This window comes from Diceros bicornis, chromosome 18, assembly GCF_020826845.1.
Source record: "Diceros bicornis minor isolate mBicDic1 chromosome 18, mDicBic1.mat.cur, whole genome shotgun sequence".
Classification (NCBI taxonomy): Eukaryota; Metazoa; Chordata; class Mammalia; order Perissodactyla; family Rhinocerotidae; genus Diceros; species Diceros bicornis.
Window position 1 is genome coordinate 11496408 of NC_080757.1, and position 21753 is coordinate 11518160.

Sequence of the window (21753 nt, forward strand, 5' to 3'; positions counted from 1 at the left end):
CGCATCTGTAACTGGAGCACCCAGTACTTGGCCCTCAGCGAGAACTCGGTAAATACTTGTTGAATACGTCCATTAACTCAGTCGAAACAACTCCAAAAAACAGATACTGCCGAAGGAAAAAGAAGCTAAGGATCATACGTCTAGTGAGTGACGGGGCGTGGAATCGAACGCATTCATGTGTGACTACCAACAGCCTAGCAATAGAGAAATGAGGCCCTTCCTCTTCCCTGAGTTTGCACTCGTGGCTGATAAAGGAGAAATGCGCTAATCTCGTCCAGCATGATACCTAGAAGCGGTTTCTGGCCCCAGCTCTCCTTCACTCCACCTCCCTACCGTGACCCCGGCGCACAGGTGCGGCGCCAACCTTCCAACAGGGCCTCAGGCACGCGGGCCACAGACTCACCTGGGCCCCGCCCACCGTCCCATGCAGCCGCAACAGGCACAGGAGCCCGGGCAAATGAGCGGCCGAGCGGACTTGAGGATGCACGGGAGCAACGGTGGACCCCGGTCGTGGCTGCAGCAACCCGGACACGCTCTCCAGCAGCAGCAGGCGGAGACGTGGGCCCGAGCCAACAGCCGAGAGACCCCCGGTCCCGCCGGCAACCCCAGCCGCGGAGCCCGCAGAGGGCCCACTAAGAACGGCTGCCGCCATCTTCACCGGGGCTCTGGTGGTGGCGTGGCGCGATGACGCAAACACAGCGCGACAGACGCCCCGTGGGGAGTGGGCGTGAGGTGGGGGCTGTGGCCCTGCGCGTTGGGTAAACGGAAGTTGGACTCCGGGCTCTGGCTGGCAGGGAGCATGCGCGGTGTGCAGGGGAGCGGAGGGTGTTCAGCTCCCGGAGTGTGAAGGACTGGCGGGTGGGCCCGGTCGAGGGCGGGCCTGGGGCGGGCCAGTGGCGCTTAAAGAACACGTGGTCAGGACAAAAGGCGCCCGAGTCTGAAAGCTATCTTTTAAGCCCACGGAGTCCCCGGGTACTTTCGCACTAGACATTACTGGTATCTAAAGAACTGAGATACCAGTTCAGAACTTTTCTGAACTCGTAGACATTTTTAACATTTACAACTACAGTAATGATACGATACATGAGCCTTGCAAAAACAAATTCAAACAATACAGAGGGCATAGGGTAAAAAGAGAAATCCACTCTCCCGCCAAATCCTTCCCCCAGTAATGTGTATACTTTCCTAATATTAGTCTATGCACAAACACATAAATACATAGTTTATTTTACAAGAGCAGGGTCTGCGCTTGGCTTTTTTCACTCAATATATATATCGTGGGTGCCCTTTGCTTTTTTAAAGCTGCATGGTACAATGAAATAGGAGCGCCATGATTTAACAATCCCATTGCTGAATACTTCCAGCTGCTCCAGTTTTTCACTAAAAAACACTCTAGTACCTCTATGCGTACTTTTGTGCACAAGATAATCCAATAATTTGAATCTAATTAAAGGCAAATCCAAGAGGCATCTTTTTTCCTCTCACTGCCCTCTAATCCTCCTTCAGGTTCTGGCATTCTGCCTCCAAAATACATTAACCTAATAGGGTTATTTTTTCTCTATTTCTCCATCTCCAGTGCCACTCTAGTCCAAGTCACCATTCTCCCTCCCCTGGCCTCTTATGATAGTCTCTTCCATCCACCTCTTCATTGCTCTCCTTGATTCCCTCTTGGCCCTCTGTAGTCCCTTCTCCACACAGCAATGAGTGGTCTTTGCAAATGTAAGTCAGTCCTTGTCTCTCCCTGCTTAAAGCCCTCAGTGGCTTCCAAATATGATGTGAATGAAATCCCATCTTTCACCTTGGCCTACTAGAATCTACATGATCTGACCCATACCCACCTCTCTGACCTCAACACATACCACATGTATCACTCTCCCTCTCTTTCCCTATCCTTGAGCCAAACTAGCCTTCTTTCTGTCCTCCAGCAAGCCCATTCCCACCTCAGAGCCTTTGCACATGCTGCTGCTTCTGCCTAGAGAAATTTTCCTTTGATTCTATATGACTGACACCATCTTGCCATCTTCAGAGAGGGCTCCTTTTTAAGAAGTCTCCACTGCAACTCCCATCACCCTCTATCACATTATCCTGCTTATTTTTTTTATAACTTACAGCACTATTCAAAATTTATGTATTTTCTTATTTATTGACTATTTCTGTCTAAAATACAAACTCCATGAGAGGGGTCTTATCTTCTTCACTATTTTATTCTCATTACCTAGAACAGTGCCTGGCACATAAAAGGTGCTCAATAAATATTTGTTGAGTGAATAAATGAATATTGGATGAAAGAGGATGCCTATTTTTAATTTTGATAGGAACTAGCAAAATGCCCTCTAGAAAGGTTCCATAGGTTTACACCGGAGCACTATGTAAAATAGTGCTCTATACCTTATATATCATCCCAATATTAGGCTTATTTATCTTTTTAGAATTTCTCAATCTGAAACATGAAAAATATCTCCTTCTTTTAACTCATTTTCCCTGATCATTATGAAATGGAGTAACTTTCATATGTTTAATAGACATTTGTATTTCTTTTTTATTAATTACTTTTCATACCCTTTACCCATTTTCCTATTGAGTTGTTCATCTCTATCTTATGAGTTTGTAGGAACTCTTTGTATGTGTGGGAAATTATTCTTGATTGTTATATGTGTTGCAAGAGGTTTCTTCCAATTTGTCTTTTTATTTTACTTGTTATTTTTTAATCTCAGTCTTTTTGAAATAAGGTGTTGTGATTAAGGGCACAGACTCTGGAGCTAGACTGGTGGGTTCAAACACTAGCTTTGCCTCTTGCTAGTCATGTGAGCCAGCAAGTTACTCAACTGTGCCTCCACTTCTTCATCTGCAAAGAGCAGATAATCATAGAACCTTAACTCATAGGGTTGTGAGGACAAAATGAACTGATGTTTGTCAAGTGCTTAGAACAATGTTTGGCACATGGTAAATACTATAAAGTGTTAGTTGTTATTATTATAGCCCTGGGGTTTGATATACTCCGAGGCTTTTCCTAACCTCCCAGAGTATAAAAATATTCTCCTGTATTTTCTCCTAATACTTGCATAGTTTTACTCTGTGCATTTAGATCTTTAACCCATCTGGAATTTATTTTGTTTAAGGTATGACATAGAGGTATAACTTTTTTTTTTCCCCAAACATAGCTGATTGTCCCAACCCTATTTAGTGAATCTGCCATTATTTCTCTATTGACTCGAAATGCTACCACGTGGATCTGTATCTGGACTCTATTCTGTTTCATTGCTCTGTTTAGTATTATTGCACCAATAACACAATTTTAATTACTGTAACATAAATTATCTTATCTGGTAAGACAAATGCGTGCTATACTCTTATTTTTCAAAAATTTCCTGGCTATACTTGAAAGTTGATTCTTCTGATTATGTTTAGAATCAAGTTCCTCCCAAAAAAGTCTCGTTGTTATTTTATTTTATTTTATTTTATTTATTTATTTATTGTGAGGAAGATCAGCCCTGAGCTAACATCCATGCTAATCCTCCTCTTTTTGCTGAGGAAGACAGGCTCTGAGCTAACATCTATTGCGAATCCTCCTCCTTTTTTCTCCCCAAAGCCCCAGTAGATAGTTGTATGTCATAGTTGTACATCCTTCTAGTTGCTGTATGTGGGACGCGGCCTCAGCATGGCCGGAGAAGCGGTGCATCAGTGCATGCCCAGAATCCGAACCGGGGCTGCCAGCAGCGGAGCGCGCGCTCTTAACAGCTAAGCCATGGGGCCGGCCCCTTGTTATTATTTTATATGGCGTTAAATTTATAGACAATTTGCAGAGAAATGACGTCTTTATAATGATGGTTTTTCCCACCTAGAATATGGTGTATATCTTTCCTTCTTTCTGGCCTCCTTTACTATCTTTCTAAAGTTGTCTTTATATTAGTATCTTTTAATACAGTTGTTTTCATGCCACACAGACCACTTATCTTTCAGTTCCAAAAGCAGTTTAGATATGTAGCAATACACATCTCATTACCTTCTGATCCTGACCCTTTGACAAAAGTGATTCACGAGTCGAAAAGAATCTAAAACTTGAGAGGGGTGAAGAGTGAGCTTAGAAGGTGGTGATAGAACTGAGGGGTAGGGAGGTGGCAGCTGGTGGACAAGGTGTGTGTTTGAACCTTAAAGATGATCTCAGAAACTGTCTTGTGTGCATAGAAAAGTGGAGGGAGAAGTGTGAAGTTAGTTCATTTGGGAAAGATGGGGAGTATGGGAAATGAGATGGAAGAAGAAAAAATATTTTAGCTCCTTAAGTCCAGAAATGTCCATCATCCATCACCCTCCCCAAGTCCAGTCAATTTTGCCCTAGAAATGACTCTTCAGCCTCTTCTCCCTCCCACTCTATCGTTCATCATTTCCCCTTGACTGGTTTCAGTCTACAGCAGCCTTGCCCCACTCCCTCCACCCTCCACATTGCCCAGAACTATCTTCCTAAAAGAGAAATCTCATCATGCCACTTCTTTGCTTAAAAAACCACTACTGGATCCATGTGTCCTCCTCCAGGGCAGGGCCCCAGTCTCATTCCTTCACCTGCTATACAAAATCTTTGTTTTGACTCTGTTCCAGTCTCCTCAGCCTTCTCTCTCCTGCCATCTAACCCCACAAGCACTTCAGAACAGGATGTGCCTGGCCTTTCTCTCTCTTTGGAATACCCTTTCTCAACTTCTGCCCACTATTCAGAAAGATTGTCCTCAAATGTCTCCTCCTCTGTACAGCCTGCACTCTCTCCACCCCCGCTCCAGTCAAATGCTGGTAGTTGCTTTGTCTTCTGAGTCATACCTCCATTATAGCATTCCTGGGATCATAATACCAGTTCATGTGTGTCCTCACCTATACTACGAAGGCTGGAGCCATGTTAATTAATGTCTGTGTCCCCATCGCCTACCACAGTGACTGGCACAAAATAGGCATGGATGGATGGATGGATGGGGAGGGAGGGAGGGATGGCTGGGTGGGTGGGTGGGTGGATAGATGGGGAGGGAGGGAGGGAGGGATGGGTGGATGGATGGGTATTAGTTGGAATGAGTGGATGGAGATGGGTAGTTAGAGAAATTAGAAAAGTAACCCTGCGAAGATCAAAAATAGACACCAGGGGGAGCTGACACACCACAATAAAGAAGTGGGAGGGCGATCCCAAGAAGGCTGCAAGCTCTGGGATGAGCGGGTGAGCGGCGAGCACTAAGGCAAGCACCACGCAACTAGAACCGCTCACCCACGTGTGTATCCCCTCATTCTCCTTCCCCGACTGTGCTTGAGCTCATTGCACCGCCTCCACCGCCACAGAGAAAGCAAACAAAGGGGAGGGAACCCCTGCAGGGCCCTGGATGCAGGGAGCCAATCAGAGGGCTGTAATCTTCTGGCAGGCGGGAGGCTTCGTTTAAGGGAGCCCAAGCAGTTTCTAATGGGGTGCGGAGGGACGGAGAGATGGGCGGGAAGAGCAGGGAGTAGACACAGCGCTGGCCGGGGAGAGATCCCTCGGGAAGGGTGGAGATAGAGCGCAGAGGGGGCGGGGGCGGAGCCAATCGCCGCCGGTGTCTGTGAGAAGAGGGCGGGCAGCGCCGCGGCGCGCGCGATCCGGGCTGACGCATCAGGCCCCTGTTCCCCAGGATCCGAGGGGGGGCGGGAGGGGAGGGGGAGAGGAGAAAGATCGGAGGGCGCGCGTGCGCAGTGGCGCGGGGAGGAGCAGGGACCTGGCAGCGGGCTAGGAGGCTGCAAGCGAGCCGCGAACTGGGCGGGCGGCAGGCGCGTGCACCATGGGGGAGAAACCAGGGACCAGGTAAGGCAGGTGGGGCCACGCGGCGGGACGTGGGCGGCGGCTCGGGGCGGGTGCTGGAACGGTCCCCAGACAAGGACACCGGGGAGAGAATCCGGGAGCCGGACGCCTGGGTCCCTAGGGAGCAGCCATCCGGGGCCGCACGCCTAGGTCCTCGAGGATAATGAGGGGGATGCATGCTAGGGCCCCTGCAGAAAGCGAGGGCTGAGGGGATCAGGAAGCCGGCATCTGAGTTCTCGCAGGGATGTGGGGGCCGGAGGACTGGGTTCTCCGGTGCAGGCTGCGATGCAGAGGCGGAGGAAGGAGGAGCAGGTGGCCGGTCCCAAGGGGTCGGGTATGGGCAAGCTGGATGCCGGGAGGGGGATTCCCCCCTAGACTCGTGCCGAGCCACTGAAAAGCCTCCTGTCCAATACCCCACAGGCAGTTGGGCTGCCCCCACCGTCCCGAGGGCCGGCCCCGCTTCCAAACTTCTGCCTTCCCCTGGGTTGCTAGGAACAACAGCTTCATCTTAGGGAGCAGAGTGCACGGCGACCCTCCCCGATTCTGGGCCTTACCCCTCTTCCCGGGGGTGAGGGGAGGCAGTATCTGCCCTGGGCACGCCATCCACTCCCCGGATGTTTTCTGTGCAATCGAGGCTCTTTCCTTCCACTGACAGCTCGAGTTCTCTTTTTTGGTCTCTAGCAAAATCCACTTCCTGTTGTGACCCAACACCCCTAAGGGGCCAGTGGGTGAATGCCTGAGTCCCTGGGGAGCAGGAGCAAAAGAGGAAAAGATTGGGGTTGTATGCCTCTATCCAGAGGGCATCAGGAATGGAGGCCTGGTCCTAAGCTGTCACTCGTTCTACAAAACACTATCATATCAGCACCCCCATAGAGTAGGAGAACTCAGGCTTCTAAGCACCAAGTCGACTAGTATTGGAAAGAGATGATCAGAAGGAAGATTAGTGTCCTGTATTAGAGATTAAACACCCCAGAGAAAGGGGAAGTCGCTAACTTGAGGGAGGGCCCCGATTTCCGTTATGTGGTTCAGGGAGGAGGACGGATGGACCAGAGGGGGACTGCTGACTTGGCACAATTCCCCACATCCCCATCAAATTCTGGGCCACAGGAAACGGAGAGAATAGCAGGAAGTGTGAGGGGGCACTGCTTCTGCTGCCCCCGCTCATTGGGCATCTCCCTGGTCACCCCCACACTCTGCCTCCTCAGTATACACATGCTGCTCCCCCACCCTCAGCCTGGCAGGAGGTTGGCTGGGTTAGGATCCAAAGGGCAGGTGCCCTGCAGCTGCTCCAAGGCAATTATTCCAAAGCCACACTCCGGTTGGCCAACTGACTGTAGCTGTTGCAGCCCTCTGCCAGGGCTCCTAATAGGAAGAAACACTGGGACAAAGAGGAAAACCAGAAGCAAAGAGGGAAGAGAGCTGGATGATGCCATAGCAACCAGCCCCCAAGTTGGGACAAGAGGGGGGTGCTTATTCCAGCTGCCACCATATCAACGTTTGCTCTCCTTTATTGAATGGGAATACCTGAGGACCTCCATACCCTTTGCCTTATGGCCTTTGGATAGCTTCTGGGAAGAAGGGGCAAGTGAAGTTTTTATAGCAGAAACGGCTGGTGGGATTGGAGAAGGGATGGACCAGTTGGCAGGATTTCAGTTTCTACTATCTGGGGACCCTTCCCAGGGATCAGATCACTGCCGAGCCAGAGTGGATTGGGAGTGGATTGTAAGGTGGTGCAGCAAAGAACAAGCCCACAAGTGGCCAGAGCATTGGAGTAGCTAGACACTTCACTACCATCCCAGCAATGAATGGAGTCCATGCTTAAATTGTTTCAGCAACTGGGAAGCAAATCCCCTTCAATTCAACAAACCTGATGCCAATTACAGAGGCAGAGTAGTGTAGTCAGCCGTCTGTACCTGCGGGCTCCATGTCCGCAGATTCAACCAACCGCGGATCTAAAGGCCTACAATGGTCGTGTCTGTACTGAACATGTACAGACTTTTTTTCTTATTGGCTAAACAATACAATATAAATGCTATTTACATTCTATTAGGTATTATAAGTAATCTAGAGATGATTTAAAGTATACGAGAGGATGTGCATAGGTTATATGCAAATACTACCCCATTTTATATAAGGGACTTGAGCATATGCGGATTTTGGTATCCCCAGGGGTCCTGGAACCAATCCCCTGCAGATGCCAAGGGACAACTGTATAGTGGTTTAGCGATGAATGCATGGACTTGGAGCCAGACTGCCTCTGTTTGTATGTGAATTCCACCATTTACACTGTTACCTTAGGCAAAATACTTGACCTCTCCTGTACCTTAGTTTCTTCAACTGTAAAATAGGAATATTAGGACCTCCATCATTGGGTCATTAGGAGTATTAAATTAGGTGAAACACTTCAAACAGTGCTGAGCATGGAGTATTCACCCAATAAATGTTAGCCAGCATCATCTTTGTCATATGGCTGGCATGGTGCTGGGGATGCCTAAGTGAATAAGGCCTCTGATGCTCACAGTCTGTCTAGTGAGACAGATGATACACAGCTAACTGCCCTTGTTTGCTATCACACCACAAGTAAAACATAAACAAGGTGTGACAGAAGCCCAAAAAAAGGAGTGACTAGGGTCTGGGTTGGATCTGCTTTCTAAAGGAGGTGATATCTGAGCTGGGCCTTGAAAGACAAATAGGCTTTTAAGCTGCTGAGATCAGAGATGCGGACAGTTGGAGGTTAATGGAGTAGGGTCACACTTAGGTAGTGCCTACAGTAGAGCACTTGAGAGGCAAAGGCCAGGGCCATTGCTCTTCCAAGTACTCCAGCTGTCATTGGAGCTGGAGACCAGAGAAGATGGAAAGAGGGTTAGGTCTTACACAGACATTGCTGCGACCTGCCGTTCAGGTTCCCCTGGGGGAGGTCCTTTGGGAAAAGCCTGGGTGGTTCCTGTGGCAACCAGTGGCCATTGCCATGGGAGGAGAGGAACTAGTGAGGGTGGACCAGGGAGGGGTTGCCATGGCACCCAGCTTGGAGGGGCTGCCATGTTGGAAATATTAAGGACCTGTGGTTGCCTTTCCTTCAGGAAGAAGTGGGAGGGGCTAGGGCTGGGCAAAGCCCCAAAGCCTCCAGGCAGGAATCCTGGGTGAGCTCTGTTTCTCAGGCTGGGGAGGGAGAAGGTCCTGGCGTGGGGGTCCCTGCTGAGTCTGAGGGAGGCAGTGGGGTTTCCCTTTCTGTTTTGTTAGGGTCTTCAAGAAGTCGAGCCCTAACTGCAAGGTGAGTCTCCCACAGTACTCCTCCTCCCAACCCTCCCTGGGCCCTTACAAGGCCTAGCCTGCCCCTAGACGATCCCCAACCCCTAGCTCCCCACTTCCTGTGACAGCTCAGAGCCGACTTCCTCCCCTCCTGAAGCCCCTTGCCACAAAGGCTGCTCCGCCTGAGCCAGCTACAGCGCTGGGTGGGGACAGGCCTGGGTCCCTAAGCAAGACCAACAGGGAGGAGCCAGAAGCCCATGCCTGGAGCCCTCTTAGGAGCCGCCCAGGGTGCCTGGGAACAGTTAACAGCCCCCCAGGCTATGGCCTGTTTATCCCAGAGCCCCTTGAGGGGAATGAGTGAGGCTGACAGCCTGCTCTCTAACTGGCTGCCTAGGGCTGGGTTCTCCCTGAGAACTCACACACTTGAGTGGTGGGCAGAGGTGTGAAAAGATTTTAGGGAGCAGCTAAAAAGCCTCAAAGTGGCTAAAAACCCCCACCATCCTCCCCTTCCAACCCTACTGGGAGAAAACCAGGAGAAACTCCTTCCAGATACCCCAGCCTGGGAAGACCAGGGGCAGGGCAGCCACATTTGAGGGCTCTGATGCCCTGCCACCCTCCTACCCAATCTCCCGTTACCCTCTCCATCCTCAGCTCACCGTATACTTGGGCAAGCGGGACTTTGTAGATCACCTGGACAAAGTGGATCCTGTAGGTAAGTGCCCCAGAAAGTGGCGTCACATCCCCGAAGAGGGGAAGAAGTTCCTGGGCCCAGGAATGGAGGAGAGGCCCTGACAGGAAATGAGCTCATGTGTCCCCTTCCAGATGGCGTGGTGCTCGTGGACCCTGATTACTTGAAGGACCGAAAAGGTACTGGCCCCAAGTCCAGAGGCCCAAGGGAAGACAGGGAGGTGGGGAAGGGAACTGGCGTTGAGAGGGGCCCCAGAGAGACGGAGGGCTGAGGCGGAAGCCAGGCGTAGGATTCAGGCAGGATTCATGCTGCTGAGGAGGGGCAACCACTGCTAGGTACTGGGGGGACCGAGGAAGAGGGGCTCCTGACCACCTCACCTTGCACTCCCTTGCCAGTGTTTGTGACCCTCACCTGCGCCTTCCGCTATGGCCGCGAGGACCTGGATGTGCTGGGCTTGTCCTTCCGCAAAGACCTGTTCATCGCCACCTACCAGGCCTTCCCCCCAGTGCCCAACCCGCCCCGGCCCCCCACCCGCCTGCAGGACCGGCTGCTGAGGAAGCTGGGCCAGCATGCCCACCCCTTTTTTTTCACAGTGAGGATGCCCCCCACCGTCTGCAGGGCAAGGGGTCTGGGACTGTGTTTGGGGGGTGAGGCACCTATTATGGGCAGATCTGGAAGACACAGTAAAGAGGGGCCCTAGACCCACCTCCTTCAGGGTCACCCTGCATTCAGGAAGCCCTTGCCTCTCTGCCTCCTCCCTGGGGCCCCTTCCTTCTTCCTTTCTCATCCCCAGGAGTCCTTCCCCAGCCTCTTAAATTGAGATTGGGAGGAAGATTTGGGGGCTTTCTGGAGAAACTGAAGCCTCTCCTTTCCTCTGCCACAGATACCCCAGAATCTGCCCTGCTCTGTCACACTGCAGCCAGGCCCAGAGGACACAGGGAAGGTATGGGAGGAATGGCTCTGAGAGCTCATGGGGCAGAACAGGGTCCAGCAGGAGCCTGGGGTGCATCTGAGGGGGTTGGGCTGTCAAGGAGAAGCCAGGGTAACCAAGGGTAGGAAATGTCCCCAGTGGAAGTGGGCTGTGTATAGGATGGTCACTGCTCACATGGGACACTCCTGCTCCCAACCTGCATGTACCTGGGTATAGGGGCTCACCTTGCACAGCCCGGACCGAGCTTATACCAGGTGCTAGGCCTCAGGGAGGCAGAGGAGGACTCAGGCCCTACACTCCTCAGACCATGAGGGGGCGAGAGTCCTTGCCCAAGACCAGGGAAGAGGGAAGGAAGGGAGTGGTGGCGGCGGCAAGGGCCTTGTGTAAGATATGACCTTTTCTCCCCCTCCCGAGGCCTGTGGGGTAGACTTTGAGATTCGAGCCTTCTGTGCCAAATCATCAGAAGAGAAAAGCCACAAAAGGTGAGGGACGCAACCTCCCTATGGTTTGATCATTCCCTCCCTGCCCCAAGGAGCCGCAGGCCCCTGTGGGAGGTGGGGGCAGGTGTTTGGGTGTCTGAGGACTGACCCCTTCCACCCCCAGGAACTCTGTGCGTCTGGTGATCCGAAAGGTGCAGTTTGCCCCAGAGAAACCCGGCCCCCAGCCTTCAGCTGAAACCACACGCCACTTCCTCATGTCTGACCGGTCCCTGCACCTTGAGGCTTCCCTGGACAAGGAGGTGGGGTGCAAGAGGGTGATGCAGGTGCTATAGTGCAGGCCAGACCCTGGTGGGAGGGGGGAAGCCACATGTCAGGATGGCGTTTTTAAAGGAGGCTGCCTTAGCTGGGTGTGGAGAGTTGCTCTGGGCTTGGGTTTAGAGGGAGGAAGCCAAGCAGTGTGTGTGTCAATACTAATAACGGGACCAGTGAAAACAGATCCAATTAATTTGACGCCCCTCCCCTCAAAAGCTGTACTACCACGGGGAGCCCCTTAATGTCAATGTCCACGTCACCAACAACTCCACCAAGACTGTCAAGAAGATCAAAGTCTCTGGTAGGAGGTGGGGGTTGGAAGGAGGTCTTGGGGGAGGGAGTTGCTGCACATGTGGCTTCTGGCGAGATCTCAGCCCAAGGACATACCGAAGTGTGGGAGACCCCCCAGGGCTCAAAGAATTTAGGCTGTCCCAGGATGAGATACAGTCCCGCCCTGTGGTGTTTACCACTATGGGGAGGGGTAAGTGTCACGGGGTGGGGGTGGTGCTAGGCTGGGGCCTGGAGCCTTTGCCATGTGGTCTGCAGTGGGGCGGTAGTCTGTGCTCCATACAGAGCTGCTCGACCCCACCCCGCCCCCACAGTGAGACAGTATGCCGACATCTGCCTCTTCAGCACCGCCCAGTACAAGTGTCCTGTGGCTCAGGTCGAACAAGAGTGAGTATCAGAATGGCCCTGGGTCCCAGCCTCTGGGGAAAAGAGTAGGCCCTAGAGAATGTGAGGTGGGGGCGGAATTCTTCCCGAACTATCTCCACTTACAAGGGCGTTCCCTCCACAGTCGGGTGGCTCTGAGCTGTGAATTTTCATAAGCACGTTGAGGCAAAACCTACTCCCTGTGACCCATGCCCGAAGAGAGAAGGGGCTAATGGTGGGGAAGATAAGCCCCCTCGCCCAGCCTGGCCCTCCAAGAGCCTTGCTCTCTTGTCCCCACCCCCAGTGACCAGGTATCTCCCAGCTCCACGTTCTGTAAGGTGTACACCATAACCCCGCTGCTCAGCGACAACCGGGAGAAGCGCGGTCTTGCCCTGGATGGGAAGCTCAAGCACGAGGACACTAACCTGGCTTCCAGCACCATGTGAGGGAGGGGCTGGATATGGGGGGGGTGGTCTCCTGCAGCCCAGGAGACAGGTGTTCAGTGCCAGCTGTGTGCCAGCCTCTGTCCTAGATGCCAAGGCTCTATCAGTGAAGAGAAGAGACCAAAAAATCTCTTACATTCTAGGGGAGGGAGGACAGACAAATCAGATAAATGGTAAAATATATAGCATGTTTCGTGACAAGTGTCAAGGAGAAAAAGCAAGGCAGAGGAGGGAGATACAAAGTTAAGAGAGTAGCAGGGTATGTTAACTCTAAATAAGGTGGCTAGGGAAGGCATAATCCAGAGGGGAATTTTGAGTAAGAGCCCAATGGAAGTAGGCGGTGTGGACATGCAGGGAGAGTGTTCCAGGCAGAGAGAACTGCAAGCACAAACACTCAAAGGTGGACCGGGCCCGGTGCATTTGAGGAAGAGCCTCAGAGCCACTGCTGGCCGCTACAGGGCCACTGTGCCTTAGAGCAGCAGCAGCAGCCCCGGAGGTCCACAACTTCACAAAGTAAGGGCTGGATTTCAGCCCCACTGGCGCCTTTGTACAGGGTACATGCTGCACGAGCACACACTGCAGGCCTGGAGGCCAGCATGATGAGAGTGAACTATAAGGAGAGGAGTAGGAGGTGGGGTCAGAGGGCTAAGGGAGAGCAAGACACTGCAGGGCTGTTAGGTCACACGCACTTCAGCTTTTACTGTGAGAGAGGTGAGAAGCCACGGGAGGGTTTGGACAGAAGAATGCCATGAGGCACCTTACCATGATAACAGCACAGCCTATGCTGCTGGAGCCCTGGGGGCTGGAGCGAGTCCTGATGGGAGCCCCACGGGTGGGCTGCGATGCAGGGTGATGGGCCCTGGGCCAACTCCTCCCCCCAATTGCAGCGTGAAGGAGGGTGCCAACAAGGAGGTGCTGGGAATCCTGGTGTCCTACAGGGTCAAGGTGAAGCTGGTGGTGTCTCGCGGCGGGTGAGTGCAGTAGGGGAGCTTGGGTGGGGGGTGGCAGTGGTTTCCTCTGGCTCTGCGTTGTCGCTGTCTCTTCATGCCGCCTCTCTCCCTCCCCAGGGATGTCTCCGTGGAGCTGCCTTTTGTTCTTATGCACCCCAAGCCCCATGACCACATCACCCTTCCCAGACCCCAGTCAGGTGAGCATGTCATCCACCCTAAGTCCCCGAAGGGAGGGCCTGAAGCAAGGCCAGTGGAGAAAAGCTGGTCCTTCCAGCACCCACCCACCCACCCCCTCTCCTTCTCCCCTCAGCTGCTCCTGAAACAGATGCCCCTGTGGACACCAACCTCATTGAATTTGATACTAAGTAAGAGACTCATCCTCTGCCTTCCTACCTTTGACCCTCTTTGGCCAAAGATTCCTATAACATTCAAATCTACCCTCTACCCCCTATTTTTTTCTCCTGGGGGTGGGATGGTTGAAGCATCAAATCGGGATGACTTAGCCTTGAGAGCTGCCTGTTAGCGCCCCTTCTTTGTCCCTTCTTGCAATTACCTGCAGTCCCGTTGCTGCTCTGACACCTCGGTCTCTAGAAGGGGAGTGGGAGGTTGAGAGGAGGGTCCAAAGCCCTCGCCTCATCCCCTCCTTTCCACCACCAAGCTATGCCACAGACGATGACATCGTGTTTGAGGACTTTGCCCGGCTTCGGCTGAAGGGGATGAAGGATGAGGACGACGACCAGTTCTGCTAGGAAGGGGGGCTGAAAGAAGGGAGTGGATGGTGCTGGGAGAGGTAGGGGCAGGAACAAGATCCCCACTGTCATTGGGGGGGGCCCAGCCTCACTTCCCTTCCCCTCCATCTAGCGGCTTCCTCAACCATCCCTTTCCCTCCCTCCCTCTCCCCATCCCCCCTAGATACACACTGGACCCATCTCTTGTTGAATGTGGGCATTAATTTTTTTACTACAGCTATGCTTCCCCAAGCCCCCAATGGGCAGCAAGCTGTGTTCACACCTAAATTTTTTGGAGAGGGACACTGAAAAGAGGAGTGACAGTAGAAAAACAGGGGAGAAAGAACTCCCACACTCAGCCTCACACCAACACCCCCTTCTGTCACTATCTCTGCTCCCAGTCCTTCAAGATGAGACCCTTTGGGGGGCAAGGCCACTTCTTTGTTTCTGAGCATAAAGAAGAAAATAAACCTTTTAATAGGCATGAGTGTGTGTGTTTTCTTTGTAGCATTGAAGGAGGCTACAGCATGCTCATCCATGACGCTGTTAGATTGTGGGTGAGGACCCAGTCTCTTCTCTGCACCCGCATGGCACCTGGCCTACAGGCTGTCGATAAATGTTTACTGAATGACTGGGTCCAAGGTAAACATCAAAACTTTGATTTGGCCTGTCCAAACTCAAGGGTACAGTTTGGTAAAGCCGCAAAGTAAACTTATTCATTTACAGGGGGAATAATAACTCACTTCTCTGCAGACTAGATGCTCTTGGGAGCTGGGCAAGGCAGGCTCTTCCCTCCTGCAGCCGACACACATGACCACATGGTGACCTGTTGTGACCGAGTGTGTTCGTTTCCACCACTCCTATGGTTGCTCTAGCAGTGCGTTCCTGGGGCTCGGTGGGACCACAGCTACACGCCTAACCAGACAGAAGCTACACGACATCTCCATGGAACCTGGTACTTAGATCCTAACACAGAAGCCAAGGCTTTGGGCAGCCAGAGTCACGCTGCTGTGGCAAGTCTAACAAGCTACATCCCAGTGCTGTCCTCTGACGTCCCTCAGGGACTCCCTGCGGCTTTGCCAAAGCCCCAGGCTGGGTTGGAGGGAGGTAGCAACGCTCCACTGACATGCCTCACCTCTACCCCTCCTCCCACTCCAGTGGCCCAACCTTTCTCTCAAGGCTCATTCATTCATTCCCTGATCAATTTTGATTTTCAGTCCCTATTTTGTGCCAGGCACAGTATAGGAACATAGCAGTGACCAAAACAAACATTACATCATTCCCTAATTATTTAATTGCAATATCTATGCTCCAGAGGACAAGTACAGGAGCTATGAGGACTCCTGACAGGGAGTTCTGACCTAGGCTGGTGTTGGGGGAAGATTTCTCTGGAGGAAGCGACCTTTGAGCAGAAAACTGGAAGAAGAGGAAGAGTTCGAGCATTCCGGGCAATGGCAACACCATGTGTGAAGGCAGGAAGGAACAGAGCACATTTCAGGGACTGAAAGAGGCCAGAGGGACTAGGACAGAGACAGCCAGGGGCAAAGTAGTTTCAGATGAGGCTGGGCAGGCAGATTCGGCAGCTCATCAAGGCCTTTAGTCTATGTTATCACTCATGACATCTAATTAAATCATTATTTACCCACAGGCTTTAAGTGCTGCCAAAATGCCAATGACCTTGCTTGCTCCATCACAACAGCTGCCTACCCCGCACACCCCGGTATTTACCACGTGGAGGAACCGGCAGCATCCCTCGGACTCCCGTGAACCTGCTCCTTGATCTCTGAGCTCTTGGCCCATGGATCTCAAACTTCTTCAGGTGAATCAGAATCCTCTGGGACGCACGAAAAAGACACAGAGTCCCAGGCTCTACCTTCCCAGATTCTGACTCAGTAGGACCCAGAAAGAATCCATGAATCTGGATTTTTAATTAGCACACACTTTGAGAAACAATGCCTTTTTTCTTTTAGCTTTTTATGTTTTTAAGAAGGTACAACATGCACATGGTTTTTTAAAAAAATCCAAACAGTAAATAGTGAAAAGAAGTCTCCCTCCTGCCCCTGATCCCCAAGCTCCCAAATCTCATTCCCACAAGCAACCACCATCACCAGTTCCTTGATTATTCTTCCAAAGATATTCCTCAGGCTCAGTCACACATCTATGAATATACTTCCCTCAGATAGCAGCATATATGCACACTCTTCTACCCCTTGCTTCTTTCCCTGAATAGTGTAGCTAGGAGAGCATTCCTTTAACAATACATATAAATCTACCTCACTCTTTTAAAGAGCTGCATAGCTTTCCATTGCCTACATGTCATTTGCTTTTATGTTTCCTACCGATGGACATGAAGGATGTCCATTCTTTTGCTAATTCAAACAATATTATAATAATTATCCTTGAAAATATGTCTTTTTGCACACACAAAGTGTATCTGTGGGACAAATTCTTAAAAGTAGAACTGCTGGGTCAATGAGGGTGAGTGTCTTTTTGATCCTGCCAATCAAGCAGGTAAAATATGGTATTATCCAGTTTTAATTTGCATTTCTTTGATTATGAGTGAGGATGACCCGATTTATTGGGTTGATGTTCTTTTTCTGAATGTAGTCTAAGAGCTCTTCATATAGTAAAGAAATTAGCCCTTTGTCATATATTTTTCCCAGTTTGTCATTTGTCTTTTGAATTTGTGTCTAGGTTTTTTTTTTGTTAACTGAGGTAAAATTTGTATAACATAAAATTAACTATTTTAAAGTAAACAATTCAGTGGCATTTAGTACATTAACAATGTCACACAACCATCACTTCTAATTTCAAAATATTTTGCTTCTGGTATTTTTAATAATTCATAAATTTTTTATTTTAATTTAGTCAATTATAATCACCTTTTTATGGCTTTCTCGTTTTTTGTCACAAAGCTCTTGGCCTTTCTCTTTTCTCACTGTTGGAGAAATTTCTCACAACTTCCTTTTCTTTCCAAACTCAACTTCAAGATCATCATATCAACCATTATCTCATTAGCACCCTCAACTTCTCCTTTCACAATACCTCCTCTCAAACCCCACCCTTGGTTCTATCCACCCACCACCCCACCCTTCTCCACTCCAACCCGGGGCTGCTGAACACTGCCAGAGAAAAAACACACCACCATATTTATCTGTTCATTCAACAAATATTTCTGAACACATCTTAAGTGCTGGGTATGGATGTGGGGCCACTACAAACTTATGGTCTCTAACCTCAGCTGGGCCCTCAATACCTGATGACTCCTTGTCCCTCTCCCTGTCCCTGGTCACCTCCCTCTCCTGCTCCCATCCTACTCACTCATCTTCCAAACCTTCCTCACACTCATAGTGACTTTTCCTCCCATTTTTCACAGAGATTAGACTGAGGGATGAATGATTTCGATTTCCCACCTCCTACAGACAAACATTGACTTCTACACCAATTCTCCTACACACCAAGGTTAAGATGCCTTCTCCAGTTCAAAGTTAATCCCTCCACTTGTGCTCAGATTGCTCCCTTCCCACCTCCTCTGAGACCTTGCTTCATCAAACCACCACCCTCTTCAACCTCTGCCTCTCTCTACTGGTTCTTCCTCCATGGTAAATAAATCCACGCAAGTCTCTTCCATTAAAGGAAGGAAGGGAGGGAGGGAAGAAAGGAGGGAGAAAGGAAGGAGAGACAGAAACCAAGGAAAAGACACTCCTCCACTTTAGGTCTCTTTCACAGTCAAGTATCTCTCTATTTCCTCTCTCACTTTTCATTTTTATTTTCAAGGTTATATATGTATATAGTTTAAGGAGTCAGATAAGTACTACAAGGCATATTACAATAAAGAGTAGACCCCTTCCTTCTCCAGTTTCCTTCTCAGAGGCAACTACTTTCACCTCCTTTAGATGTTTCTTTTGGTATTTACCTCCATATCTCTAAACAACATGATCATTTTGTTACTTCTTGATTTTTGTTTTAAGCGTCATGTACTGGCTTCCCGCCATATAAGATCAAGATTGAGCTCCCTTTCACCCCCCTGCCCCACTGTGGAACACTTTCCATCCTGCCCCTGCCTCCCATACTCCCAATAGAATTCTATCCACTGGGGTTAGATCAATATTGTTTTTATATTATGCTTATGCAAATGTTATCCATAGCTGTCATGTAGTATATTGATTACCTTTCTCTTCTTGTACAACTTTGTTTTCCCTGAATAACTGTCATTTAAAGAATTTGCTTATTCTCTGAATTTATCACTAATTCTGCCCTACACTCTCCTCCAAAAGTCTATATATCCTCTAAAAGCATTCAAAACAAAACAGATGTTCATCTCTTTCATCTCCTTGAAGAAATCTCTCCAGGAGCCTTCTAATCTGCTCCATTCTGAACTGGATGTTCTTCATGCCTGTCACCCTGGATCTCCCTTCACCCTAAGCTAAGCGTACCTGGTTCACTTCTCTTGCAAGTTGAAGGCCTTGGTTCCTGGATCTTCTTCTTCTGGGTCTAACTCTAATAACCTCCTGAGAAAGGGTACTTGGGAGAAAAATTTGAGACCTTGTACATATCAAAATGTCTTTATTCTATCTTCGTTATTGATAGTTTTGCTGTTGTGAGATTCCAGATATCCCCTCAAATCTATTCTTCCATGGTGCTAGGACTACAGCTGGCCACCTCAGTAAGGACTGGATTTCCCAGAACCCCTGAGTTAGGTGAGACCACTTGACTAAGTCTTCATCAATGGAATGTGAGTAGAAATTATATGGGCCACTTCCTAGCCAGAACTCTGAGACAGGTGTGCCTCCTCCACATTTTCTCTCCCCCCTTCCTGCCAGCTGTGACCCAGGGATGGCAGCAGCTTGGTTTTGACATTGCAGACAGCAATGCCCTAGAGCAGTGTTTCTCAAATTTTACTGTACATACAGATGACCTCAGGACCTTCAAACACAGATACTGATTCAGTGGGTCTGGGGTAGGGCCTGAGATTTTGCATTTCTAACAAGCTTCTAGGTAATGCCAATGCTGCTGGCCTATAGACCACACTCTTGAGTATAAGACCCTAAAGGAGGGCAGAAGTGCTCTGCTAGCCTTGCTCGATATATGATTTGTGGAGCACACTGAACTACCCACACTGAACTGTTTCATGAGAAAAAATTAAGTTCTATTCTGTTGAATCATTGCATTTTTAGCCTTCACCCTAGCACAGCTGGAGTACAGAATTCTAGATTGGAAATCACTTTTCCCCAAAACCAAAGGCATTGCTCCACCATCTTTCTAGTGTGGAGTGTTACTATTAAGAGGCCCAGTGCCATTCTGATTGCTGATCCTTAGCATGTGGTCTTTTCTCTCTCTGGAAGCTTTTGCAAGACCATTTCCTTTGAGCCTAGCATTCTGATATTTCATGATGTGCCTTGATGCTGGGCACTTGATGGACCCTCTTCATCTGGAAGTGCAAGATGTTCCTTCCTCTTCATTTTCTCTTGTCTTCTTGTAGAATTTAAGCCCCCTGGACTGATTCTCTAATTTTCTCATCTTTCCTTTCCTATACGCCACCTCTTTTCTTTTGCTTTACTTGCTGGAGAGTTCCTCAATTTCTCTTTCAACCCTTCTGCTAGATTTTTCATTCCTTCCCTCACGGTTTTATTTTTCAAGTGTGCATTCTTGGATTCAATCTTTTACTATAGAATCTCTTACCTAAGAGTCAATAGTTTTTTTTTTCCCTTAAGTTTTACTCCATATTGTCTAAGGTGTTGTTTTGTTTTTTCCTGTTTATTTTGATTTCTGCCTTTCATGTTAAAAATCTGTTTCTTCAAATATCTGGAAATCCTTTGCCTTATGTCTGCTTATATTTAAGGGTGAGATGGTAAGAAGTTGACCAGAAGATCTACAGACACAGTTGGGACTTCAACTCTTAGTTTCACTATGGGGTGATCTGGCTAACTGCTTTGTTGGAGAACCCCTGATGTTAATACCCTTAGGTCTTTTCTCTGACTAATGAAATTCTCCAGACAGGAGTCTTCCAATCTCCAACCTGGAAGGTATAAGCCTGGTTGCCAGAGTTCTAGAAACCACCACTCAGTAAATAAACTTTCACTTAATCTCTGTTTTCAATACAACTGTGCCCAGGTGCCCCCCATGCCAAAGACTCTGTTTTCCATCTCCAACAAAGAAAGCTCCAGTAATCTGACGGGTTGGGGGTGAGTAGCTGCCGAGATATATGGTGTAAAGGAGGAGATCTGGGGGTCTAGCTATTTCAAATCATCCTCCTAATTTTAGTACCACCTACACCCCAGAGGTCCATGATGCCACTAATTTAAGGGTAATCAAGTTGCTTCTAAGCTCTCTTCACTGCTGGCTTAGTTACCACTTCACTGCTAAATCAGTTACCACTTATCCTTCTGTTTTCCAGTTTCTATCTAAAGTTTGCTATTAACTCCTCTCTCTTTCTCTTTGACCCTTTTATAAAATCTCCTTATTGTTATCTTATTAGGATTTAGGAGAGAAGTAAAGTTAAATACTAGATCCCTCAAGTTTAACTGAAAGTCTCCATTCATTTGCTAACCCTGTGCAAACTGGCTTCATTCTCAACCTTCCATAAGCTGTCAAGATTGATCTTTCCAAAAAGGTAAATCTGGTCGTTACGCACTTCTTGAAAATCCTTCAAAGGTTCCCAAATACCTTCACAACAAAGTCCAAATTACTTAGCTTGCAAGCCTTTTCCTGATCTGGCTCCCCACTCCAGTCTCATCGTCACATCTCAACACTGCCACACTCCAGTCAAACTGAATCCCTTGCTGTACTTCAAATGTGCTAGGCCCCTTCACAGCACCATGCGTTTGCCTATGCTGATTCCCTTTTCCACTCCAACCCTCATCCACGTGGTTAACCCTTAAAATTCAGTTCAAGCAGCACTTCCTCCCAGAACCCTTTCGCTGTGCTCCTAGGGGCACACCCCAGGCATATCTCTAAGAAAACTCTGTCCCACTACCACCTGAGAGTCCATCTCATTCATCTTTGTATCCCCAGAGTGCACCAAATAACAGGCAACCAGAAAGGTAAAGGGGAAAAGGCTGAAAGGAGCCAGCTTCTGAGAATATATTGATAGTCTGTGTTTCAGTTAGGTTCCTGTTCAGCAGGAAGCGCTAGGGCGAATAATGTAACACTCACCAAGTCACCAAGCTTTCCCCAGGCCCCGACACAAGGCGGAGCGGGGTGGGCAGACAGCGGGTCCATGGCTGTCCAATCTGGAGGAACAACCCAGAGCTCCCACTATCATCACCTAGCGCCAGCAGACGCTCAATAAACTCTTGCAGAAGAAATTAAATATAGACCACAACATTGTGTCCTGAAGGTGGACAGGTCTGAAGGGCCTCAAGCTAGGGAATGTTTCAAGACTGCCTCTTACCACAGGTGGTCCTGTGGCGGCGGCGCAGACCTGAGCATGCGCAACATACCCTGGGAGTTGTAGTTCGCCAGGTGAACCAAGAAAGGAGAGACTGGGCTGAGCATCCTGGGAACTGTAGTGTCAGCTAGAGAGCGCTCTCCGCGCAGGCGCAAATCGACAGCCACTTCC

General features: G+C 49.5%; 2 protein-coding genes across 6 annotated transcripts in view; one reads left to right on the plus strand and one right to left on the minus strand.

The window, feature by feature from the left end:
- The window catches only part of PELP1 (proline, glutamate and leucine rich protein 1), a 43372-nt gene extending 21774 nt beyond the window's left edge, over window positions 1-21598 (minus strand). The window contains exon 1 of one of the 3 annotated variants that reach the window (XM_058559924.1): window positions 21348-21598. In XM_058559924.1, the coding sequence (XP_058415907.1) occupies window positions 21348-21413 (66 nt within the window). In that variant the 5' untranslated portion in view covers window positions 21414-21598. Of the gene's footprint in view, window positions 1-403; window positions 753-21347 lie in introns of those variants that run through there. The other 2 variants (XM_058559925.1, XM_058559923.1) reach the window with 2 other exon arrangements.
- On the plus strand, window positions 5693-14676 carry ARRB2 (arrestin beta 2). Of its 3 annotated transcripts, none has more exons than XM_058559929.1 (15): window positions 5693-5803; window positions 9041-9071; window positions 9701-9761; window positions 9872-9916; window positions 10133-10329; window positions 10621-10680; window positions 11083-11150; window positions 11272-11407; window positions 11637-11721; window positions 12023-12095; window positions 12376-12513; window positions 13402-13485; window positions 13582-13661; window positions 13775-13829; window positions 14123-14676. In XM_058559929.1, exons 1-15 carry the CDS (start codon window positions 5781-5783, stop codon window positions 14211-14213), a joined length of 1227 nt encoding a protein of 408 aa, XP_058415912.1. In that variant the 5' UTR covers window positions 5693-5780; the 3' UTR covers window positions 14214-14676. The 3 variants fall into 3 exon arrangements, with proteins under 3 accessions (XP_058415912.1, XP_058415913.1, XP_058415914.1); XM_058559931.1 differs by lacking the exon at window positions 5693-5803 and adding an exon at window positions 5817-6112; XM_058559930.1 differs by lacking the exon at window positions 12376-12513.
- Window positions 21599-21753: the final 155 nt, after the last annotated feature.

Coding starts and splice junctions, on each gene's coding strand:
- ARRB2 (XM_058559931.1), top strand. CDS start 6,045: ATGTGGGGGCCGGAGGACTGGGTTCTCCGGTGCAGGCTGCGATGCAGA. Junction 12,514..13,401: donor AACCTGGCTTCCAGCACCAT/GTGAGGGAGGGG, acceptor CCCCAATTGCAG/CGTGAAGGAGGGTGCCAACA. Junction 13,830..14,122: donor CTCATTGAATTTGATACTAA/GTAAGAGACTCA, acceptor TCCACCACCAAG/CTATGCCACAGACGATGACA.